At 39.4% G+C, this 24468-nt stretch overlaps 1 protein-coding gene across 2 annotated transcripts in view; it reads left to right on the top strand.

The window, feature by feature from the left end:
• cadpsa (Ca2+-dependent activator protein for secretion a) overlaps nucleotides 1-10925 on the top strand; it is a 172378-nt gene extending 161453 nt beyond the window's left edge. For both annotated transcript variants that reach the window (XM_056437051.1, XM_056437050.1), the window contains 2 exons: nucleotides 5713-5817; nucleotides 7082-10925. In XM_056437051.1, the coding sequence (XP_056293026.1) occupies nucleotides 5713-5817; nucleotides 7082-7252 (276 nt within the window). In that variant the 3' untranslated portion in view covers nucleotides 7253-10925. The remainder of the gene's footprint in view (nucleotides 1-5712; nucleotides 5818-7081) is intronic.
• Nucleotides 10926-24468: the final 13543 nt, after the last annotated feature.

Raw genomic sequence — 24468 nt, 5'->3', positions numbered from 1 at the left:
CAGGTGTGTGGAGAAAGTAGGCAGAGTTTGAACCCTCTCAAGATCTCTTTTGTCATTCTTCACTCAACTGCTTTCCTAAGAACAACACTCTGAATGCCTTTGAGAAATACCTCCTCCCACATTTAAATGTTTGAATGTTAGCCTTCAAATGTAGTCAAACCATATATCTAGTAAAGTCAGGATATATGCTTTACTTTAAGCTATATCCCATATTCGATGACGTGAGTCACAGCTGGAGCACGTCTACGGCTTTGATTGCTGCAAAACTCAGTTGACTCATCAGTTTAACAACTGCATTGGAAAATATTTGTTCCTCTAGCGTACAAGGCTTAGCATTATATCAGGTTGGTTGTTGAGAACAGGAGAAAGCTAACGATATACAATATACCGCTAAAATTGATTCATTTTTAATTGGTGGGCATTTTTTCAGTCATTATGCTTTGTTTTCAGGTGAGACATATTTTATAGTGTTCAACAACTCTGATTCGCACCCGTGAGTGGCTTTTTGTCCATGGCAACAGCACCGGGACTCATGGATATTGTAGTATTTAGAGCCATTCGCCATACCAATGATGGACAGAACATGATTTCTCAGAAAAATAGTTGAAATAATTGAAACTGTTGGTGATGGCATGAAGCTATGGGCTTGTAATATTATCCAGGAGAGTCCTATGTTTCCATGTAACGATACATTGAGTAAATTCATGAAAGAAGCATTTGAAAAGGGAATACAAAAAAGGGAAGAACCCTTCTGGAGCTCCTTTCCTTTATACAGGGAAGCTATGGGGAGACGATTGGGCAGCCTTAAAATTCAGAGCAGGGCTGATGCATCACATAATCTACGACACAGGGCCCGTTGAAACAGCTGGGAAAATGAACAGCTGTGTACCTGATTGTGCATGCAAAGTCAAGCACATAGCCCATCTGCATGGAAGCCTCTCTGTGATTACCTTCCTGAGAAGATGACTCTACAAAACAACTTGAGAGTAATGCTCTCTGCAAGTACCAGCCTTGTATTTAGGGATTTTATAATCACCCTTGATTACATCAGAGACTGTGGTCTTGTAACATAATTCAATAGATGTGATTAATTTCTGGGATTGATGTCATATAGACATGACAATTCATACCATGGCAGTTGAAAATGCTTTTTTCTGATTGGTTAGGAGCTGTGTTGAACTGGATTTCAAAAATAGTTTTATTCAGTAGTTCTAAACCAGGTTAAAGGTGACTCACTAATAAAACCAACCTGACCATGAGTTAGATTGTTGGGTGTAAAAAGTTGGCGACCACTATTAGCATCCTGTGTTCTTACTTTCAAACATATTCTATATTTCCCTGTCCCAGATTTCAAGCAAACATCGGACTTCTGCTGTCATCTCCGAGTTAGTCTTTTTCCACTAATGTTAACCAACATTTACCGGTGTCAATCGCAAACAATGCCCTTGCAGGTAGTCTGTGTTTTGGTTTATTTAGAAACGGTCCAGGGCACATCTCTCGTAGGTGGTCTTGGACCAGTTGTTATGGTCAGTAACAGAATATGCTTACTGTGCTCAAAAAATGCCCATATAAACAACACTAGGGGTTGAACTTCGTCAAAGTTAGATTAGGATGGACTAAATGTCGGCTTTGTGAAAGCACCCAGTAAGTGGCCTGAACTGAAGAAAATTCTCAAATGTGTTGTAAGAGAAATCCCTCAACAACGTTCTATTTTGTTGTTTAGTTTGGAGGACTTGTTGGAATTGTCTGAATTGAATTACTGAATGAAACTGCATCCATTCCATTTGATGATCCTCTTTTTCAAACAAGTGAAACTGGACATTCTGCATTCTGTTCCAAAGCAAGAAAACAATATGCAAAATCACATTCAATAATTATTACAGTTCATCATATATGACCTTACTCAGCTTTTGAGTCTTAGTAAGAATGATGACAAAATATCTATTTTTCTTTTTATTTATATACTTTTCTTTTCATTTATATGTTATGGGGTTTTACAATCCATAATAAGACTATTACTAATATATTCTAGAGTGGAATGAGGAAATATGTCATGAACACAGGGAATGCTTCATGTCTTTGTGTCCTGTTCTCCGAGTGACAATTTAAACAAGTCATGTAGATCTTCTGCTGGATCAGACACTTTTTTTGTTTCATGAGGAATCTGGTATTGCATTCAAATTGGCATTAAAAAGATCTTAAAGTTGATGAAAATCACAGGCATGATGTGTACACAAGATGTCCCTGACAGACCTCCAAAATGCCAGTCATGGCAGCAAGTAGACTTGTGACATAGCTGTCAAAGCCTCTTTTTTCATATAAAACTAAGAGGAGTAAAGCGGAACAGGACACAAAATGGCTGCAGATGGGAGCTGTGTGGCACGGTGCAAAGTCTAAAGAAAAGGGGAAGCGAGGGAGGAGTGGACGATGGGAAGAGGGAGAGCAGCCAGTCAGTGGATCAGTCACTCCAGGCCTGGCCTCTCAGCGGGGGGGTTGTGCTCGGGGCGAGATCACAGGCCTGCTGCCACGCCGAAGCCTTCACAGGCACACAGCGACAGATAGGAAGCTGCTGGCACCAGGTCGCCTCACTGATTCACCCGAGCACTGCCTCGGCACAGCCATCTTCTCTCCTTCACCCGCGTTCCACTGACTGAGCTCGACCTACATGTAGACCGGATCTCCTCCTCTTCGTCTTTTGGCCTCAGCAGGTTTGATCTCAGAGTCCCACTGAGCTGGTTTTGGTCTTTTGACCTGTAAATTCAAAATTCGTAAATCAAAAAATATTCTTTTTGCACTCTGATGATTCATTGTTAGTGCAGATAAGCAATTTAATATTCTGATGAAGTAAACTAAGTAATGCTTAAGATGTTAAACTAGCTCTCACTCTCAAAACTCTCACTCTGATGTTATACTGGCAGTTATTTTGTCTCCTAGAACCCTTTCTCGCCTGTAGATAGGGATCTGGCCCGTCCCTGCTCACACTGACTTTACGCAATCAAATCAAGTAATCATGACGTTGTACAGACTGACTGGTAACCCATTGCCATGCACCACCATCAGGAATGCTGAGATCATAGGAAGATCACATGTTGGTTCTTGTTCTCTTGTGCCACAAAAAGCTCACTAATAAATAATTGAATATAAGCATTATTAGCATAACTTCAGGACACAAATTAGGCAAATTGTAATGATTAAGGGTGTGATTCTGTGGAATCGCTGTCACACACTTTTTAATGGTTTTAATGAACTGACAAAGTACAAAGATCCGGATACAAGCACAGCAGTTCTATTAGCTATAGACCTATTAATCAGGAAACAAGTACACGCTGACATGGATTTGTGTTGATTTGCAATAGGTTATAAACATGGCCTAAGGCTATACCGATCAATTACAAGATCCCTTCCTGAACACATTTTACAATCAGCTGAAGGATTCATGAGTACTTATGGTTTTTAATTCACATTTCTGCTCTTATAAAATGCTGGGGTTGGTTAGTTTTACACCACAAAGTAACCAAACCTCGCTTGGAAGCGGGCCGACGCCCATCTGTCAGGCAGTCTAGGTTGAGTTGCTTGACCCGCAACAGGGTTTGATTGAGAGCTTTCACACCAGTCCAAATGGACATTACTAATGAGTTGATTTGACTCGAACCAAACAGGTTAGGCGTGAAAGCATCCTAAGTCTAGAATTTTAACACTAAAATATCCCAAACTTTGCAATTGTATGGTTTCTTCTTACATTTTGATGTAAACAATGCGCAGTGGACCAATGAAATGTGTGTCAGTTTATTTATGTTTTGAGATTGAGTGCAAGGCTACCGCATGACTGTCATTGTTTCTGATGCTACCTCAGTATCCACCACAGGCTGAGGCTGCTTATTATTCTGTGTTATTTCTTAAACATTTCTTTAAAACCCTGTAACTGATGAGCCAAATTTGCCTTTGACTTTGTAATTGGTGAAATTTGATTGACAATCGATCTCATATTCAATAATTATGATAAAAAGTTGTTTACTTTCAAGGACAAAATTGATCTTGTATAATTTACCCCTGAGCATCACATCCCTCTTAAACACACAGACATACACACACTGCTACCCTCTTCCACTTCTTTTCTCTTCCCATTCTTCCCCAGCCCCCCATCTATTCTGCTGTGACCCTGACTGTTGAAAGTCAGTCGGCTTCTATTAGTATCAGCCCCGCTCATCATTATCCATCAATTAGACTTGCAACAGTCAGGGCCCACAGAGAAACATCTGGACCCTTTCGGCTCTGTTTCTGCATTACTCCGTCCTCTGAGCTCGCTATGCCTTGCAGAGTTAACTGTTTTGAGTGCTCATCTAAATAAAGCAGTGGGAAATTATCAAGATTGATGCTTGTAACACCTATGTAAGTGTGTTAGGACCAGGGCTGGCCATGGTACCTCATGACTACTGACTAACTGATGTCTATCACAAAGCACAAAAACAGGCAAGTACAGAAAATCCATACTGAATGGTGGCCCTGAGTGCTAAACACGCTGCAAACACAACCAAATACAGAAAGACACTGAGTAAAGACTATCCAAACACAGGAACACACTGCAAATAGAGAAAGCCCTATCAAATGGAGAAATACTGTGTAAATACAGGAAACACAACCAAATAGGGAAACGCACTGCAAATAGAGAAAATACAGCCAAGTTCAGAAAAACACTGCAAATAGATACTTGTCGCCATGGTTTTTGGTTTATGAAGTTATTGAAGCCAGCTACCCCTCAGTGGGTATGAGCTGAAATGTGAAAAGGGTGCAGCTACAGTACTGCAATGTTCACTTATTGTTCTGAAAACACAAACACATCACTTTCATGTTGGGCATTATATTCATACCATTTCCCTTCTCAATGACTTATTAATGACAAACACTTATAATACAGCAAGTACTACGGTACCATTGTTCTGTGTTACTAAGACCAGTCTTGTTGGGACACTGTTGGACTGAACCCAGTTGTTGTTACCAGAATTCATTTGTTGTGTACTCCAGCCCTCTTTTCCAGAACCCCTGAACTTTCTGTCAATAAAACAGTCCAGAGACACATTAAGACGGACTGCAATACTCAAAGGCAAGCCAGCTTGGAACGTACTGCTAAACTGACACCTAAAACATTTGTATCATGGACTTTGACGAGTGCCCGTAGGCAAACAAGCTGTTGTGCACCAAGAACATCATAAGCCTTATTTTTTATTGTGATCCCCAATAACTGAGGCCTTATAGCCTGCTGGATATTCCTGAGGTACACGATCCAGACTGAAATAAATCCTGAGCCCCCGGGACTATCTGATACGTCCCTACATGAGAAGAGTAGAAACTTTCCAAACTTCCCAGGCAAGACTGTGTGGGCGGCGCTGAACCGCAGCAGAAGAACTCTGCAACAGAGAAGTGTCTTTGCGCCATCTTCAGATTAGAGACATCATTCTGCTGAGCATTTGTTTGTGAGCTTTGTCCTTCTGGTCTCTCCACAAGGAAGCTCTGTCATAATGATATGCTACATGCTTTTTCTCTCATGAGGAAAGTTGATGGATTACAGAAACACATTTTAAGGTAATGGATTTATTGTGTTGAGTGTTGAAATGTTGCTTGTTCATTTGTCTTCTTAGGTTAGCAAGCTTTGAGTGCATTTTTTTTTCATGGAGTATCAGATGATGGTATGCACTGTGTTTTGTGTGTCTACAGCAATGGTACACCAGCACTATGAACCTCCTGGGAACATGGCTGACTGACCGAATGGACCTGCAGCTCCACCTTTATCAGCTGAAGATTCTCATCCGGGTTGTCAAGGTGAGAACGGCTGCTTTTTTACATTTCTAAACTACACATCAAATGCATGTCAAATGTATCGTCATATGAATATTTTAAAGAATCAATAACATGACTCATTTATAACTCTGGTAGATTATAACATCTCACTGCTGCTTCCAACTTGATTTTGTGTTCATTGGTATTTATAGGACCGTATTGCAAAGAGTCACAGCTTAATGAAACTTAACAACCACAAACTCGACCATTCAGAGGATGTATGGCTTTCATAGGTACATTGACAATAACGGAGTTCTGAGCAGTTTCCAGATCAGAAATCTCTGCATATCAAGGTTTTAGACAAAAATCTCAGTGTGAATTTTACTCAGGCATTCCTCAAGATCTGTCTGTCTTAATGTGGGATTCGAGAGGGATTTTTGATCATTTCTATCAATTCTCGATTGGCTCCAAATCTGTGTAACAAATGGTATCAACCCTAAAATTGCTGCAACAACAGGAGACATAAGTGAGAATAAGGATTACATCATATACTACCATCAAAATAATCAAAGCCCTTTTACACAGTTGAATTAAATGATTGATGTTTTCTGATTTTATAACTAGAATAATTTGACACACAGTTTTGAGCTGCATCTCAAATTAGGGTCCCCAGCTTTCAGATGACGTGCACCACTCACTGTTGACCGGCTATCTCCTGCTAAAGACCCTTTGTCTCACCACCCAGCCTCTGGTGCCAAGGCAGGGCAGGTTTGAACCCACATGCTGGGCTCGAACCCATGTGCTCATGCACAGAGGCACTTTTTTATTGGCCGTCCTTCAACCGCAAGGTCGTGGGTTCGATCCCCGCTCTCCCCATTAGCTGCAAGTCGAAGTGTCCTTGAGCAAGGCACTGAACCCCCAGTTGCTTCCCGGGCGCTTCACCGCAGCCCACTGCTCCTTAATAACTAAGGATGGGTTAAATGCAGAGAACTAATTTCCCCTTGGGGATTAATAAAAGTGTATATTTAATTTTTTTTTAGTGTGGGTCTCTAAGGGTTAAAGTTCCAGCAGACCTGAGTTCGGAGTTCAATCCTTCCATATCCATGTGCAGGAATACAAAAAACATCAAACAATGATGAATATTACTCACAGACGTCCGGACTCCAACTAAGTACGGACATTTCAATAAGACGCAACAACTTTTCAGAAGATAATATATAAACTACTGTATGATTCATTCTCACAGTCCAGCTGAGATTAAATGGAGACTAATACCATTTAATTCCTTTCTTTTGTTTTGTGATAGAAAAAGTACCGTGACTTCCGCCTACAAGGGGTTCTGGACTCTACGTTGAACAGTAAGATGTATGAGACGGTGAGAAACCGGCTGACATTGGAAGAAGCCACAGCCTCAGTGAGGGAAGGAGGGATGCAAGGCATTTCCATGAGGGACAGTGATGAAGATGACGATAACTAGATCAAAGGGCCGGAAAACTACAAGAATGTTGAAGCGCTATACTGCCTGAGAACCCATGCAGCCTTTCCGAGAGGTCAAAAGAGATTGACCTAACATTCAACTTTATCCCTCCATTATCTGCTGTTTTCACTCCTGTTATAGTGCCACATTTCTGTCTGAATTGATCCAAGAAGAAAACACATGTGTGTCAGTTAACACTTTCAATACGCACGGTGGTCCTATCCATGCTATTCAAAAAGAAAATTGTGAACTCCATGCAAAATAAGTTAAATTAATTAAGATGTTAAAGACAGGAAGGCGATTGCATCCATATGGAGTTAATCTTTCCAAGGCATGCAACATATGATGGGAGTTTGGGAGCTTTCCTGTTACACACATAGAGCACCCTCTTTACTTCTGAATAGCTCATTCAAATAACCGAGGAGATTTCAAGTGAAATCGTGAAATCTGTTTTTTTAAGCCTGCCAACAAATGCATGATGAACATTGTTGAAGTCGTATTGTGATTGGTCCAAATGGCACTAAAGCCGATTGTTACAAACGGAGTTAGAACATTTCAAAAATTACCCCAGAATGTTCTCAAGCAATATGGTTGACTATTTTGTTCTCACCGCAACTGAGCAAGGCTATACATTTCTTTGTGTTATGCTAAATGTGAAGTTACTGGTTGTAAAAGGTGCGAATATGGTCTCAAATTACTTTTTTTGTGAAATGGTTTGCATCATGTCTAAAAAAGCTCAACAGAATGTTTCAAATGATGTGCTGTGATATGATGTAACCGTTTTTGTATGTTAGCCATGTTTCTCTAACAGTCACAACAAATGTCGGACAGCAAAAGAAATCCAAGGCATCTTCAAGAATTGAGTAATTTTAGTGAAATAGTGACAGTGACAAAAAGTGAGAAGATCGATGTTTACATCTCAAGGAGGCGTTGTGTCATCTTGAGAAGTCCCATTCTTTGCTCTCCAACCTGGGCGTGTGAGTAGATCTTACGGATTGTCATCTCTGAGCTCTAACCTCTTTGAATCAGCCTAATACAATCTAAATGAGTCTAGATGTTAGCATGTGTGTAGCATAGTTGAGAGTTTCACCCAGAACACTTTGGTAGTTTGTCAGTAGTTCCTCTTTATGAACAGATTATGGCAGATGAAGCCTGAATCTGTCGGCAACGGGACAATATGTTGGTATTGGAACTATTCTGGTTACCGTTTGTTGTACGTTTGTACATTTCCAAATAGTAATGACCAATCACATTTGAGCAGGCATTGGTTCAGGTAAACAGCCTGTGTGGAGAGCAAAAGAGGCAGAGTGCATTGACTAAAGCAATCTGGGAACCCACAGACTATTGTCTGATGATGGTTTAGCTTTTTATTGGTTTAATACTCGCCTGTAAATTAGTTGCTGGTGAAACTATCTGGTCGTCGTCATCGCTTGTCTCCAACTCCAGTTGATGTTGATTGGACTGAAAGCAAATGTCCAGTGTGAGAGGAGATCTTGGTGTAGCTATCTGCACCAGAACCCTGGAAATATAGTCAGACCGATAGCTGATGGCCTTAAAGATTGGTCAGTACTTTTCTGCGGGCTAAACCGTGTTAGTTCAGGGAGTGTCTTTGGTATAGAAAACACAAATAAGAATATCAGAGCTGGAAGAGGCACTTGTGTCATTACAATATGTTGTTTGTGAATGTTACTGTTTACCAGCAAGTTACAGCAACACAGGAAAAAAAGTGTTTGATTGGATGATGAATGATCGGATATGATGGATCCAATGTCGGGTTGCTCCCTGGAAACACGTGACATCTCAAGCTGTCTTTGTTACTGCTCTTGATCTTCTGCTCTGATTTACATGACATGGATTCTTCAAAAGTTGATACGCAGTATCGAGGTAGTGCAGCAGCAGCTAACACTCAGACAGGATGATACGAAGACAGTCTACCAGGCCTCCACCACCTGACACAACCACGTTGTTTGAGGTAAATACACTGAGTTGCAAGGCCATCAGGTCAGTAAAATAATGAGGAAGTCATCCTCTGGAGAGCAGAATTGACCAGAGCAAATATCTTGGATTAGTCCAGAGTGTGGGGTCGATGAAGCAGCACTGGCTGTGGGATATGGTCAACCATAGCAGGGCCAAACCTTCTTTTTATTCAAAATAACACCAACGTAATTAACCTGACTATGTCAATAATAATCTGATTAATTAACACACAAGTACGTAAGAAATTGGTTTGAAACAATCAACTGAAAGAAACGCATGCTTTTATTAACAGGTAAACAAATTAAGATTACGTGCACGAGGGAAATTGTGCACGCTACATCCAGGGATGGCAGATTTTATGAATAAGTGAAAAATAGGTAACGTATGTATAGGAAATTGTTTTTTGTTTTATGCAGTGAAATTGAAAGCGAAGATTTAAAATTAACGAGATTACAATGCTATCTGAAGGCTTCAATATGATCACTTATGGCCTGCGACGTATACAGGACTGTCTCAGAAAATTAGAATATTGTGATAAAGTTCTTTATTTTCTGTAATGCAATTAAAAAAACAAAAATGTCATGCATTCTGGATTCATTACAAATCAACTGAAATATTGCAAGCCTTTTATTCTTTTAATATTGCTGATTATGGCTTACAGCTTAAGAAAACTCTAAAATCCTATCTCATAAAATTTTAATATTTCCTCAGACCAAGTAAAAAAAAAGATTTATAACAGCTGAGTGTTTGTCAAGGCTCAGGAAACCCTTGCAGGTGTTTCGAGTTAATTAGACAATTCAAGTGATTTGTTTAATACCCTACTAGTATACTTTTTCATGATATTCTAATATTTAGAGATAGGATATTTGAGTTTTCTTAAGCTGTAAGCCATAATCAGCAATATTAAAAGAATAAAAGGCTTGCAATATTTCAGTTGATTTGTAATGAATCCAGAATGCATGACATTTTTGTTTATTTAATTGCATTACAGAAAATAAAGAACTTCATCACAATATTCTAATTTTCTGAGACAGTCCTGTACATACTACTCTAACAATTGTTATTGTAAATGCCAATAGTTCTTCCATTCGAGAGTGAGAAAACTGTATGAATCCTTGATATAGAAGGTAATAATGTGTTACTAACAATCTGTGTCAAACTGCCTGCATATAAATATATCAGTGGCCATACAGGCCTTGTTGTTGAAGTAGACCCGAACTGTGTGGTCTCACTTCTGCAAATGTTTTCCACATCAATCTAAAACCTCTGACATCTCCCTGTCTTTATTTTCTTTAATAGATAAGTTAGCAAGGCAATACACAAAGTTTGGTTTTATTACACTGATGGATTGTTTTCAACCTTCTTTTCTTTCAAATGCTCTATTTTAGTCAAATATAGGTGTAATAATAGTTTATTTGCCATCTGTTTTCGTATGTGCTCGGCACTTCACTGCAGGATGTATGATGGGGCTAGTCCACATTTTATAGTGGATGCTGGGAAGTAACGTGTTCCTCTTTCCCTCCTGTCCTTCCTGTACATCTAGAGCTGTGTGTCACCTTGTGTGCAATTACTGCATGTCTCTCCAGTGTTGTTGCTCCTTGTGTGACGTTACCAGTGGGTTCAACATGCTTCTGACTTCTAGGAGAACCCACCAAGGCCAAGAATATTTCAATAAAGGTGAATGCAAATGTGGAAAGACTGTCACCTCATTCATTGTTGCTGTGAATTGACTGAATGGGAACTCCACTCAAACCATCCTTTGGATTTGTTATTGAAAGGTAATATATTTAGTTTGAATTATTATCAATTACCTGTACTATTTTTTACAAAGAGCTAACCCCTGATAGGACAAGGAGGTTTTGCTGACTGCAAAAATAATACATATTTGATAATCCGTGGCCTCCTTCCCCCCCCCCCAACAGAATGTCTTCAAGAAAGAGAGTCAGAGATTAATGCTGTGGATTAAAGCATCAGTCATTTTAAGAGTTGATATTATCTCAGAGAAGGAGATTGAAAGAATTGTCAGAGATCAAATCAGGAATGACCGAAAAAAATCAAATCAAGAGCCCAAGATGGAAGCTAAGACTAAAATCGGGAGGATTAATAAAAGCTAAAATATAGTCCAAATTAAAAGGAGACAGGATATCTTTTAATTATGTTATAGAAGGGGGGGAAACAAATCCTTCTCAGAAAAAAAGAGAAAATATTAATTTTAGATAAAAGTGGGTGACATGAGGTCATACCAACTGCTTGTGAAATTTTACTTTCTCCCTTAATGTTAATGCTTTATTAGCTCTATTCATGTGTAGCTGTTTGCTTAAAATGTTTTACTTTTATTTACTGTATATTGTTCATACACCAGATATGGTTAACCATAATACAGTATTATTTTTCTTGGTATTTATATTAGAATGTATGGCCAGTAGTGAAAACTAGAAGCTGCTACTGATGTTTTGATCGTTGATGAAGAGAAGAAACGATTGGTTTGTTTGTGCATTCTGCTAACCTGAACTGAGTCCTCGCACCGTTCTGTCAAAATTGTGTCACATTTAGTTTTCACTGGCATTGCCGACAGTGAAATGTTCGTGCAGTTATAAGTTAATAAAACAGGCTATGTTAGACACAATGCAGTAGAGTAGCCGACAGTAAATGGATCTGTACCTGTAGTGCTTTAACACTACATGACATCATTCACCCATTCACACCCATTCATACACTGATGGGAGGAGCTACGGGTAACGGTAACTAACATTCATACACGCATTCATACACTTTAGACACAACTACTGGAGCAATTTTGGGCTAAGTGTCGGTCGGGGATCGAACCGCGGAGCCACTGATTGAAGGACAAATAGCTCAACATCTTAGGGGAATTCCCTGTGTCATGATTCCACATTTAGGCTTTTCACATTTAATTGTAACCTAAGTCATCATCGTGAAAGTTAGGTTTAGGCAACAAAAACACTTACAAGGTAAGAATAGCGTTATTATGGCACACTGAATTATTCATACTCCAACCTTGTGATTGCAGGATGACCTTCTCTAAGCCCTTTTACATCTTACTCTCTTATTAATAAATCAACTCGAAGACAGGCTTCAAGAGAATTACCCAACATTTTCAATGTGATGAATACACATCGGAATGGAGAAGGATTTCACTAAGGAATGTCTAAAAACAATTATTGCATATGACTGAAATGTATGTTTCTTTTAATACATGCATCCTCTGAAAATATATTTCAAATTAAACTTAAATGTCCTAGGGTTGGTTCCTCCACATCTCTCTGGTTATCAGTCTGTGCCCTGTTAACCTATCATTCAGCACCATGTCCCTCATACACAATAATTCATCTTCAGAAATAAAGACATTTTTGAAGAGTGAAATGCAGAATATAAAAAAAGAAAATGCCTTTAGAGTTAATATGGCAGAGACCTCACATCCTGTCTCTACAGATGCCATTCCCTCATATCCTACACATATGAGAATAATCAACACAAGGCTGAAGGCACCCCACCTGTTGAAACATCCAATCTGCCGTGTCGGTGAGCTGCCTCGGAGTATGTCATTTAATTTCCACATGAATATCCAGACATGATTGGGCAGTTCTGTGCGAGAGACGACACCAGGACGGATTAATGGCCCTGGAGATTTATGCCGGCACGATCTGAGCTGCTTTGGCTTTTAAGCCCCAATCAAGTGGTGAAATGGGAAATGATAACTCTATCAAAATAAAAAGAATCTCCAACTGACCATCACAGTGAGAACTGGACCAGAGTCTTAGCGCTGACAGGCCGCCGCTGTACTATTGGGTCTCCTGCAGTGATACGGATGTGAGAACGAGCCGTTCCGACACATTGAGTCCATCAAGCCGTCTCCGACATGATACGTGTGGAAAATGACAACAGGGAAATGAAAAGATGAAGAGAGAAATCAGCCCATGTGTAGACATTCAAGCTGCCAAATGAATTGGTCTGTGATTTGTTGTAGGGAGGCATTTCAATTACAATGCTTTCCATGGTGTCCTTAAAGGTATCCGGCATCCGAACGGAGTAGGCCGACAGCCCGGGAGACGGGGTTATTTTTGTACGGCTGCTTTACGTGCCAGAAGTGTCAAAACTGCCATTTGAAAGGGCAGGTAGATGTCAGATCCTTTTAATAAAAGCGGCCCCCAAAGCCTCTTATGTTTCCCTGCCCATATATCAAAACCTTCTTATCGTGGCCCTAAGAGGGGACAACAAGCCCGCTGATTAATTTGAGATCTTTTCCTTGAAAAGAGTAGCTTACAGTTTAAAGCAATCTCACACAGTGTTCAGGCAAGACACACGGGCAGATTGTGGTTTACCTCAGGGATGAAAATTACACAGGACTGCTTGTCCTGTTTCATGGCCGTATACAGTATAAGCCCATATGGGGATCAACAATATCACAGTCACTCACAGTGGGACTGCTGAGGCCACCGTTATTATTAGATAGATGTCGGTAGTTAATCCTCGCCCCATGTGCACACCTTTCTCTTGACCTTTTCAAATGTATTTTTTTCAACAACTTCAACATCTACTGTAAGTGATGGTTTGTCTTCCATGTTGGCCTCTTGTTGTTGCATAATCAGATATTAATTTAATATGATTTAGGTTTGCAAATTATTTTTTAAATACAATTTCTGTGTCTCGATCATTTAAATGGTAATGCATTTTTGGCCATTGCCACACATGTCCACCCCATCACAAGATTATCGTTTGTGTTTTCTCGGATTCTTGTAATTTCTTCATAGTTTCCTGTTTTATTTTTAAATACCTGTCCTGCTATCACCCGATACTTGTTGTAGCCCTCCTTTCCTTGAGTATTTATTCAGGCCCTGTCTACACGTTTATAGATACATGTTTTTTTAAACAGATATTTTCCTCTTTTTTTTAAATCAGCAGGGTCATGGCAGGAAGGCAGGAAGCATCAGACCCAGCCAGGTCCAATGGACCCTATGAGATGTGAAGTCACAAGGACTCCGGGGAGGAAGGAGAGTTAATAATGTGCAATGGAGATATGTAAACTCCTCCATAAGTAGAGAGAGAAGAGCGTATAGGAGCTCAGTGTATCCTAGAAATATTCAGACATCTCAGGAGCTTTTAACCGGAACACTCTCCTGAAATGAAGACTTCGAGAAGGTGGGGAACGAGTTTCTCATGCAAAAGACAAGACAAACAAGTAAATAAAATCGACCAAGCTCCAGACCATGAAAGTACCGTGGGACAGTTGTCACAGGACACGGCAGTGGACACGGCAGAGTGGTGTCGCTGTCCCTCGAGCTCTCGTGCGTTTGTAAAGTAAACGCAGGGTTTACTTCAGGTCGGTTTGGAAAGAGCTTCATTGGTTGCTGTTGAAATGAAACCATCTGTTGTGTTAAGTTGCATCGTTTACCAAACAACGTGTTATACGTCCATAAAGATGCAAAGTAACCCGAGTTAAAAAAAATATTCATCTTAAAGGTGCTTTCAAAAATATGTTAATATTTTTGTGACCAAAACCTTTTTCTTGTGAACGAGAGGCTAAAACGTAGAGGAAAATATCTGTTGAAATACATGTAGACATGGCCTTAGTCTTTTATCAGTTTATCATCATTGCTTTGGGCTTCGGTTATTTATGTTACCTGTAACTAGTGGTTTATTTAGACTGCAAGAATATCTCTACAATAAATCCCTGAATCTACTGTCTGCATTCAGGTCCAATCCTTATTCCAGTATTCACTGTGCTGTGGCAGCACGAACCGTTTAGTTAGGGAGCCAGCAGAGTTGCTTAGAATGTGTCATACTCCTTCATATGTTTGCATGGGTTCCTTATCCTGCAGCCGGCTGGCCTCCAGTCTACACACCTGTTTCCTAGTACCATATGGAGGTACCTATACAGAGAATAATGACACCTCTAGGGCTCAGAAAAAGGCCTGGACCAGCCCCCTCAATGGACTAGAATAGATTTGAATGAAGTTGAACAAGCATGCATCATCTGAATATTCTCTGACGAATACAATAAGGCCCTGATCCTTGTCTCAGTTATTCCTCTGGAGCCAGAGCTTTTGAATTCTTCCAGAAAATATTTTAGTTCAAAAACTCAGACTGTGGGCATTCTGCACTGATGCTCCAAGGATTTCCTCAGTCCCTCATGACTGCCCAAGTACTCCTCAGCAAGGCTCGTCTTCGCTGATTCACTGTAGAGCCAGAGGCCGCTCACACAAACATACACACATACACCTGTGTTGACCTAATGTGACTGTATCAAGCAGAATAAATCATGGAGCATTCCTTCACTCTGCCACTGATGCATAAAACACATGAAATGGGTCACAATCATAAACATTCAAACAAAATGCCCTCTGGCATAACATTCTGAAAAAAAGGCCAAACAATCCCTTCTTTTAAAAAAAGATTACATTTACAGGCAGATGTCAAGATGTCTATGTTGTTAAATTGTTCTGAGCAATCAGAAGAAATACAGGGCAACTGTCGATTTTCCTTCACACAATAGGTCATTCTAACTTAAGGGAAGTAGGAAGCAAGTAGCTGTGACACATAAATAATACCTAAGGCCACCAGGGCTGGTAGGTAAATACTTTCTAAAGAGTGTGTCTACTCTTGAACTCCCACCTCCTGTAACAGCTCCAGCAATAGGAACAATGCTCCAATGTGTGTGTTCAACTGTCTTCCATCTTTTCTCAAAGAGGGAGCTTAGATTCCTTGTTTGTATTATTAATTCCATACTCATATACTCTTTCTTATGTATGAAATTGCTGGTGTTTGTGGGACATTTATGGTTTGCCTCAGTACAGAGATCCTAAGTAAGGTCAATGTATATTGAGCTCCCTCACTGGGTAGATGTTCTGGGGGAGTTACAAGGATGTGATTTACTGGATATAGATGATTATATAATAATTTGATCCCTGAAAGCTCTCAATAACTGGATGTAATGCTAGCCTGGTCTCACCAAATGCTGTGAATAACTTCATAATTTCAAAAATAAATGTCCATGTTATCACACAGCACTTTTTGCTTTTCACGTTTCATTTCACGCTGCGGCAGTGGGAAGTGGATGGATCAGTCAAACAAACTCAGGACTTTTACCCAGGAGACCTCTGCTCTGTTTTTAAGTTTTCCTAAACCAAGCTAGGTAGTTTTGTTTAAATTCACAATGTTAAGTACAATGTTAAAACTGAGCCCGTATTTAACCAGTCGTAAAAGAAAGCTTGGTATTAAAGGACATGCAAAAAGCTTCAAATGCATAATGACATGCAACATGTTGTTAAAAGGGACTTCTATTTTACGCCTTTTCATGAGATTACGTTGTATATATATGTGAATGGTGTGCATAGCCCTCTCCACAGTTTTGTAAACTAATTGCAATAGTTTAGTTATATTTACGTTCCGCAGTAATTGTCTGACCCTGATTAGTTTCACCGGTCCCTCATTGGCCCTGCACTCACCAGACCTCGAGCTCTCCTCTTAACTCTCAGGCGACACCAACATCGTGTCAGTTAGAAAGAAAATGAGAAGGACATTTTGAATGTGTATTTTTTGATTGTGAACCGAATGTGTTTAAATGGTTTGACCAAATGAATGACGTTTGTATCATAATGCTGTATTGAGCCAATACTGATGCCCTCTGTGCCTGGCTTTTGAGCTGAGCCGTCACGACCGCTGACGTCACTCACAATGGACTTTTGTTGAGAGACCGTGTGTTGGGACCAAGTGTGTGACAGAGAAACTCCGTTTTGTGTCATTTAGAGGAAGAATATGGACGTGTTTTAGCATTTCAATCACTTTTCAAAAGTTTACAAATACATTTTTAAAGTATCAAAATGTGTTTCTCTGTGCTTTTTGAAAGTAAGGATGCTCATAGGTGGTCTAAACAGTTGTTAATGCTTGCTACGACATTGAAAACACTATTAGGTCATACCTGCAGCCTCCATTATGTTGCCATGTTCAATGGAAGGAGTGGAAAGTCTGAATATTAGTTATTTTGTACCCATAATATTTCGAGCAGTAATAATGTGGCAATGTATTGTACTTTACAAATGCATTCATTTGCATATTTTATATTATATGATATTATATTTTACTTTATTTATCCCCAGGGGGAACTTTCTTCATTCTTATATTATTACATTTGGCAAACGTGGAGCATCTACAGGCACGGATGGAGGTCATAGGACCAGAACAGTTGCCTGAATTTAAAGCTGCCATTCTTCTGTGTGATTTACCTTCTTTTAATTGACTGAATGGAGCACAGTGTCTCACTTTGAAAGATAATCCCATGGTAACAAACTCCTCAGAGTCACAGGAACACAAGTGAAGGCAGTCTAACTAAATACTCATAACGTTTGACATCGCGTCCTTTGTGCCACCTTGTGAAGTTGTCAGGGCAGCTTTGGATGTTCAGTTCTTTGTCTCTGGGCAGCATTCATCTCAACATCAGCTCTCAAAGAGGCGGGGGCCATCAAAGCCCCCTCTCTACTCCCCCCTCACTGAGCCGTGGGCCAGTACTACTAAGAGGGGGGTGGGGTGGGGGGAGATAAATGTGAGCAGGGATGTTTGGGGTGAATAAAAAGGGTCTGGAGTGTAAAAGTGGCCCATGGGGTGAATGTGGAGGGGTGTGGTGGGGGGGGGGGGTGCTGACAATCTGCTAAAGGGAAATGGAACACTGAGGGAAATGGGGGGCAGGTTGCTCAAGTGGTTGCTTTATTGAACCAAAGTCTGTTATCTCCATCCTCTTACACTGAGCCAAAGAAAAAGATTCCTCAGAAAGCATAGCCCCAGAGTGTGTGTGTGCGTGTGCGTGTGCGTGTGTGTGTGTGTGTGCGTGCGTGCACGTGCGTGTGTGTGTGTGTGTTTTAGGACATTTTTGTGGAGTGAGGTCATTGAGCTGCTGCTTTTCTCAACAAGGGGGAAGCTCAGCAACATTCTGGTTCATGATTAAGATTACATTTACAATCAGTGTTGGGTTGTATTACTGATAAAAGTACTTTGTTACATAATGACATTACTGCCATTAAAATAACTTGTTACGATAAGCCGTTACCTTAGAGCATGACCTCCTGAGTAAAGTAACTTATTACAACACAGTGTTACCTACTGGGTCAAGTAACTTGTTACAACACAGTGTTACCTACTGGCAAAAGTAACTTGTTACAACACAGTATTACCTACTGGGTAAAGTAACTTATTACAACAGTGTTACCTACTGAGTAAAGTAACTTATTACAACAGTGTTACCTACTGGGTAAAGTAACTTGTTACAACACAGTGTTACCTTCTGGGTAAAGTAACTTGTTACAACACATACCTACTGAGTAAAGTAACTTGTTACAACACAGTGGGTAAAGTAACTTGTTACAACACAGTGTTACCTACTGGGTAAAGTAACTTGTTACAACACAGTGTTACCTACTGGGTAAAGTTACTTGTTACAACACAGTGTTACCTACTGGGTAAAGTAACTTATTACAACACAGTGTTACCTACTGAGTAAAGTAACTTGTTACAACACAGTGTTACCTACTGGGTAAAGTAACTTGTTACAACACAGTGTTACCTACTCGGTAAAGTAACTTGTTACAACACAGTGTTACCTAATGGGTAAAGTTACTTGTTACAACACAGTGTTCAATTCAATTCAATTCAGTTTATTTGTATAGCCCAATTTCACAAATTACAAATTTGTCTCGGAGTGCTTTACAATCTGTACACATAGACATCCCTGCCCCAAAACCTCACATCGGATCAGGGAAAAACTCCCAAATAACCCTTCAGGGGGAAAAAAGGGAAGAAACCTTCAGGAGAGCAACAGAGGAGGATCCCTCTCCAGGATGGACAGGTGCAATAGATGTAATGTGTACAGAAGGACAGATTTAGAGTTAAAATATATTCAATGAATATGACAGAGTGTATGAATAGTTCATAGTAGACATATTCCACGATGGAGACCTCCACGATCCATCAGGCAGATGGCGGTAGAGAGGAGGAGTGGGCGGAGTCTCAACAGTGGGCGGAGTCTCAACAGGGCAGTGGCGTAGTCGGTAGCAGGAATTCCACGACCCAGACCTCGATGATCCATCAGGCAGATAGGATCTATGCCGTCTCATAGGGTCCGATGGTACCCCATGAGACGTGAAGTCACAAGGACTCCGGGGAGAAAGCAGAGTTAGTAACGTGTAGTCCCGCATTTAGTGAGCATAGCTCTCTAGTGGGGCAATATGGTACTACAAGCTCCTTAAGATATGATGGTGCATCACCAATCAAGGCTTTGTACGTTAAGAGAAGTGTTACCTACTGAGTAAAGTAATGTGTTATTTTATATTGTTACAAAGAAAAGTAACTCTTTACATTAAATCGTTGCCAACCGGGATAAAGTACTCGTTAAAGTTCTTCTGCATTACTAAAACAGGACAACCCTTTTACGACTCCTTACACATGTTATCTAATGATTGTTTAATTAAATGAACTGCAAACTAGCACAATACAAGAAAAGTAATTAGGTTCAATAACAGTATTACCTACTGGGTAACCATATAAATAAGATGTACTGAATATTCACAATCATAACAATATCATTTATTATATTATTATATTTGACTCATATATTATAATATAATACAGCATAATATTATCTTTCTGGCTCTTGCCAAATGTAAGCTGAGCGGACTGGAAATATCTCCATTCCTTCTTCCTATTAACTGCTGCAGTGAACGTTGCCATTGCATAGGAACCTTAATGGATCGTATGATTGTTTCAGGTATTATCCAACTGTTACCAGGGAAACAGAGTTATGGCTTGTGAAAAACATTACATTTTGTGTGTAAAATCAATGTTGTTTTTCTTTGGCAAGTGAGCAGGACCCTGCTTTGGTTAGCAGGATAGTGCTTTTAGAGGTGTCCATTGTCAAGAATAAGTGGACCACGTGGAGCCCACCAGGGCCTCTCGATCATACATTCGCACCTGATGATTGACACCTCATATAGCATTGTCCTATACATATCTAATAAGGTTCATCAACTTTATAATGTGGAACCACGTGTCTGACTATTGTTAGATTAAGTAATTAGTAAGAATTGTACCAGATTCAGTCGAAGAAGTCAGAAGTCAGTAGTTATTTCAATGTCCCTGCTGCAGTATACTCAATCAATATTGCATATTTTCATATTATATGTGTACTCTGAGCACTGTTGTCACATTTTTACAAGATTAATTAAGCATATTTGTATTAATGTACTGTGATAAAGTTAATATTAGAGTGAGAAACCGGTAAATGGAGCCAGATGCAAAAAGAGTGTAGTGTATGAGTGTGGTGGTGGAGGCGAGGCTGTGTGACGGGCCACATGGCCAGTTGGTTCAGGGGACCAGGTGAAGACATGACGAGCTGAAAAAAAACCTCCACAGCGCTTCAGGACGGAAGGTCGGGCTGACAAAAAGACTCCAGTCAAACAGTCAGTTCTGCTGTTCCCAGCACAAACACGCCACATCGCCTTGACACACCAGGTTTTCCTCTTCGTTGACAACCCTCGACAAAAACTTCTTCCAGAAGGAAGTGTGCAGTCAGAGTGCTGGTCAGACAATTAGCACTTAGCAGTTTGTGCTGCTGGTTTTAATGCAATTAATAAGTTAAATAGCTGAATTAAAGTGTGAATTGATATGATAATGCTAAATATGATGCGATATTAATAGATTCTTTGTTTGTCCATATAATGTGATGAGTCTGATAGTCAGCCAATCCTCACACTGGAGAGGCCGTAACCAGTTCATGTGAGGTATTTCTGCTTTATAAAACCCTGCTCAAACCTCTCATTGCTGTGGCTCACGTATCCTCACACCCATGTATGTGTATTACAGCAGTAGAATATCCTCCTATTACTCTTCATATTTCCAGCATTTTCCTACAAAAGTCCAGAAACACGATTCAATTTACAAGCATGGTCTTTTTCAAAATAAACTTCCCTCCACAGGAAACAACTCAGTTCGGTTAAGGCAACAACACTACTTGGTTAGGTTTCATAATATAGCCTTGTTTGGGTTCAAATAACTACCAAAGTGCTGTGACGGAAGTAATTACGTTACTTGACCCAACAAAAAAAATCAACGTTCAATGTGAATCATCCTCTTGTTCCTCATAGTCTCATAAATAATTTGCTGAATTTAAATACCAAATAATTTTGTTGGCTAGCTACAAATATCTGCATTGTCCCCCTCATAGGTGCTAGTAAAACTTGTTTAATCTCTAAAATGATCATACTAAATATCTCAAACTGATTTCCCAGACAGATGATGTCTTTGTGGAATTGTACTCAAAAGTGCAGATTGAATGTCTGCCGACACGATAATAATTATAATCAGACACGCCTGTAATATAAACTTCCAACGTCAAGAATAGTTTTCACAATTTCCCCCCAAAACACTTGTTTCCTGATTGTTTAGGTGAAATCAAATGTAACACTGGTAAGATGAAATGAGCACTTTCCGTGGGAGAATTCCCTCCCACACGTTACTGTCTCATTTCCTCAGGTTTAACGTCAGTGAAAGTTGTCACCACAGTTGGAAAGTGTGAGGACAACTGTCTGTGATTTCCTGTGCTGAAATGTGTGAGGCACATTATCAGCATGTTATGTCATCAGCAGTAGGTTAAAATGGAAGCGTGTTGCACTTATCGAGGGACAGAGGAGATTTAATGTCTTTAAGGAGATTTGTAATTTGACATATTAGGCTAGATAAAATAAACTGAATTGAAATAAAACATAAAAGTAGGATGTAATATATAGGGCTGGGAATCAATCTTAAATACCGCTATTTCGAGTACTGATATTAAAACAATGTTTTTTTCTAATACCCATACTTTATCAAATGTAAACATGTTTCCTCCAAACACTTTTTTCATTGAGAAAATGTGAAAGAGTTGCTCAACACTAGAACAACTCTTTGAAATTTGAATATGAAATCTCTTGACTGAACCTACTGAAAAGAAAGCTAAATTTCACCAAAATGTCTATTGGACAAAATGATGACATTGGTGTCTACATGTCAAACCATGACTTGTCCTCCAAACATTGTTTTTCAGAAAAGTAAGAAAAGAAAGTCAGAGAGAAAAGTGCCCATATGGGTGAGGAGAAAACAGTTAATCCAAACTGTAAAAACAAGGAAACTTTCATAATGCTAAATTCCTGCTCTTTATTTCATATTTGTATATAATATTCTTCACTGTGATGTCATCAGGATGTATAACCTGTATCTGAGCCCTGGCTTTGTAGGTTATGTGTTGTTGACCACTGTGAGTGTGACCGGTCTTTAAATGTTAAGCTAATGTAAACGTGTTTCGGTCCCTACTCGTTAGCAAGATGTGTGGTGATGTTCATATAGTGCAGAGAAAAGTACAGCAGTCTGCTATATTTCCTTTCACACATAAATGTGCATCATTCCAGTAAAATGTTTGCATTGTAGCATCCAAAAAAAACACACAAAGCAATGCTATGATAGATTTAATTCATCAATGTTTTTTCATATAATATACAACTGTCGACAGTTGTATAAATACATATACAGGACTGTCTCAGAAAATTAGAATATTGTGATGAAGTTCTTTATTTTCTGTAATGAAAAAAAAAAAAAAAAAATGTCATGCATTCTGGATTCATTACAAATCAACTGAAATATTGCAAGCCTTTTATTCTGATTTATTGCTGATTATGGCTTACAGCTTAAGAAAACTCAAATATCCTATCTCTAAATATTAGAATATCATGAAAAAGTATACTAGTAGGGTATTAAACAAATCACTTGAATTGTCTAATTAACTCGAAACACCTGCAAGGGTTTCCTGAGCCTTGACAAACACTCAGCTGTTATAAATCTTTTTTTTTACTTGGTCTGAGGAAATATTAAAATTTTATGAGATAGGATTTTAGAGTTTTCTTAAGCTGTGAGCCATAATCAGCAATATTTTAAAAAATAAAAGGCTTGCAATATTTCAGTTGATTTGTAATGAATCCAGAATGCATGACATTTTTGTTTTTTTAATTGCATTACAGAAAATAAAGAACTTTATCACAATATTCTAATTTTCTGAGACAGTCCTGTATATATATAGACACAACCTTGTATCACTATATTTTACCAATAGTCCACGCTCAGGTAACATGATAACAAAATGTCATTTCCATGACAACTGAGTAATTGCAGGAGGATAAAGGTAAAAGATGGTTGAAGGCTTTGAAAAGATGTTGCACATTGCTGTGAGGGTTATTAATGTTAAGCTGAACTTTCGTTAAATGTTTTTATAAAATAAAAATAAAATACACAAGTATTATTTGTTGTTTGTAGGGAACACTAAATGAGTGAATGAGGGACGGATCAGACATGTTTGTGGAATGGCTTAAACTGCGTCCATTGTTTAGGCTAACTGGAGGATTTTCACAATAAGACTAGCTTTCTTTCCTTTTTTTCTCACAACACAAACATGCTGATTACAGTATTTTATAACCTGGTTTTAATCCTAAATGCTAGGGTGTACACTTTATTTCTATGTTGACTGGGCTTTCTGTTGACCTGGAAAAAGTCTTAATGTATTTGATACAAGCGGGACAAACAAAATCTGTGGATGACTCTACGAAAACTCTGTATTTAAACTATACACGGTCATACAATCTGCCACTTGCTTCAAATTATTATATAGTTATTGTATAATTGATTGAAAAAAACAGAGAGCCTTGAAAACAAATGAATCATTACCTTGTGAGAGAAAAGGTTTGCCAGATCCTGCCAGTATTCGGCCCGCTGCATGCCTGCAGGCAAGAAGCAAGAGTCCCTTAAATCAATGCTTCAGCTAATTGCTGTTGGAGCTGAATACAGAGGCCTGGGTGACAGCAATGGGATCAATGTTTATTGTGTGGATGAGCCGGCAATTGTGCCTGAATAAACTCAAATTAGAGTATTTTTGCCCGATTTGCATATGAGTGGCACCAAGACAACAGGCAGTAATCTTTCATGCTGAGGTGCAGGTGTAAAACAAAACAGAGTAGGGATGTTTTTTAAGGTTATTAACAGGAAAACTAGTGTTATAGGACGGCAACATGCTGGGCTAAGTATAGCACTGATTCTATAGGGAATCATCACCGTCCTCCACCTACAGCAGAACAGGGACCGTGGGTAAAGGTGAAGGCACATGGATTCAGTGGAGCAGTCGACACGGTGAGATCAGTAGAGTTTCAGGAGAA

The sequence above is a fragment of the Pseudoliparis swirei genome, chromosome 18 (genome assembly GCF_029220125.1).
Source record: "Pseudoliparis swirei isolate HS2019 ecotype Mariana Trench chromosome 18, NWPU_hadal_v1, whole genome shotgun sequence".
Classification (NCBI taxonomy): domain Eukaryota; kingdom Metazoa; phylum Chordata; class Actinopteri; order Perciformes; family Liparidae; genus Pseudoliparis; species Pseudoliparis swirei.
The sequence above is the reverse complement of the archived record's forward strand: the minus strand, read 5'-3'. Positions and strand labels throughout refer to the sequence as shown.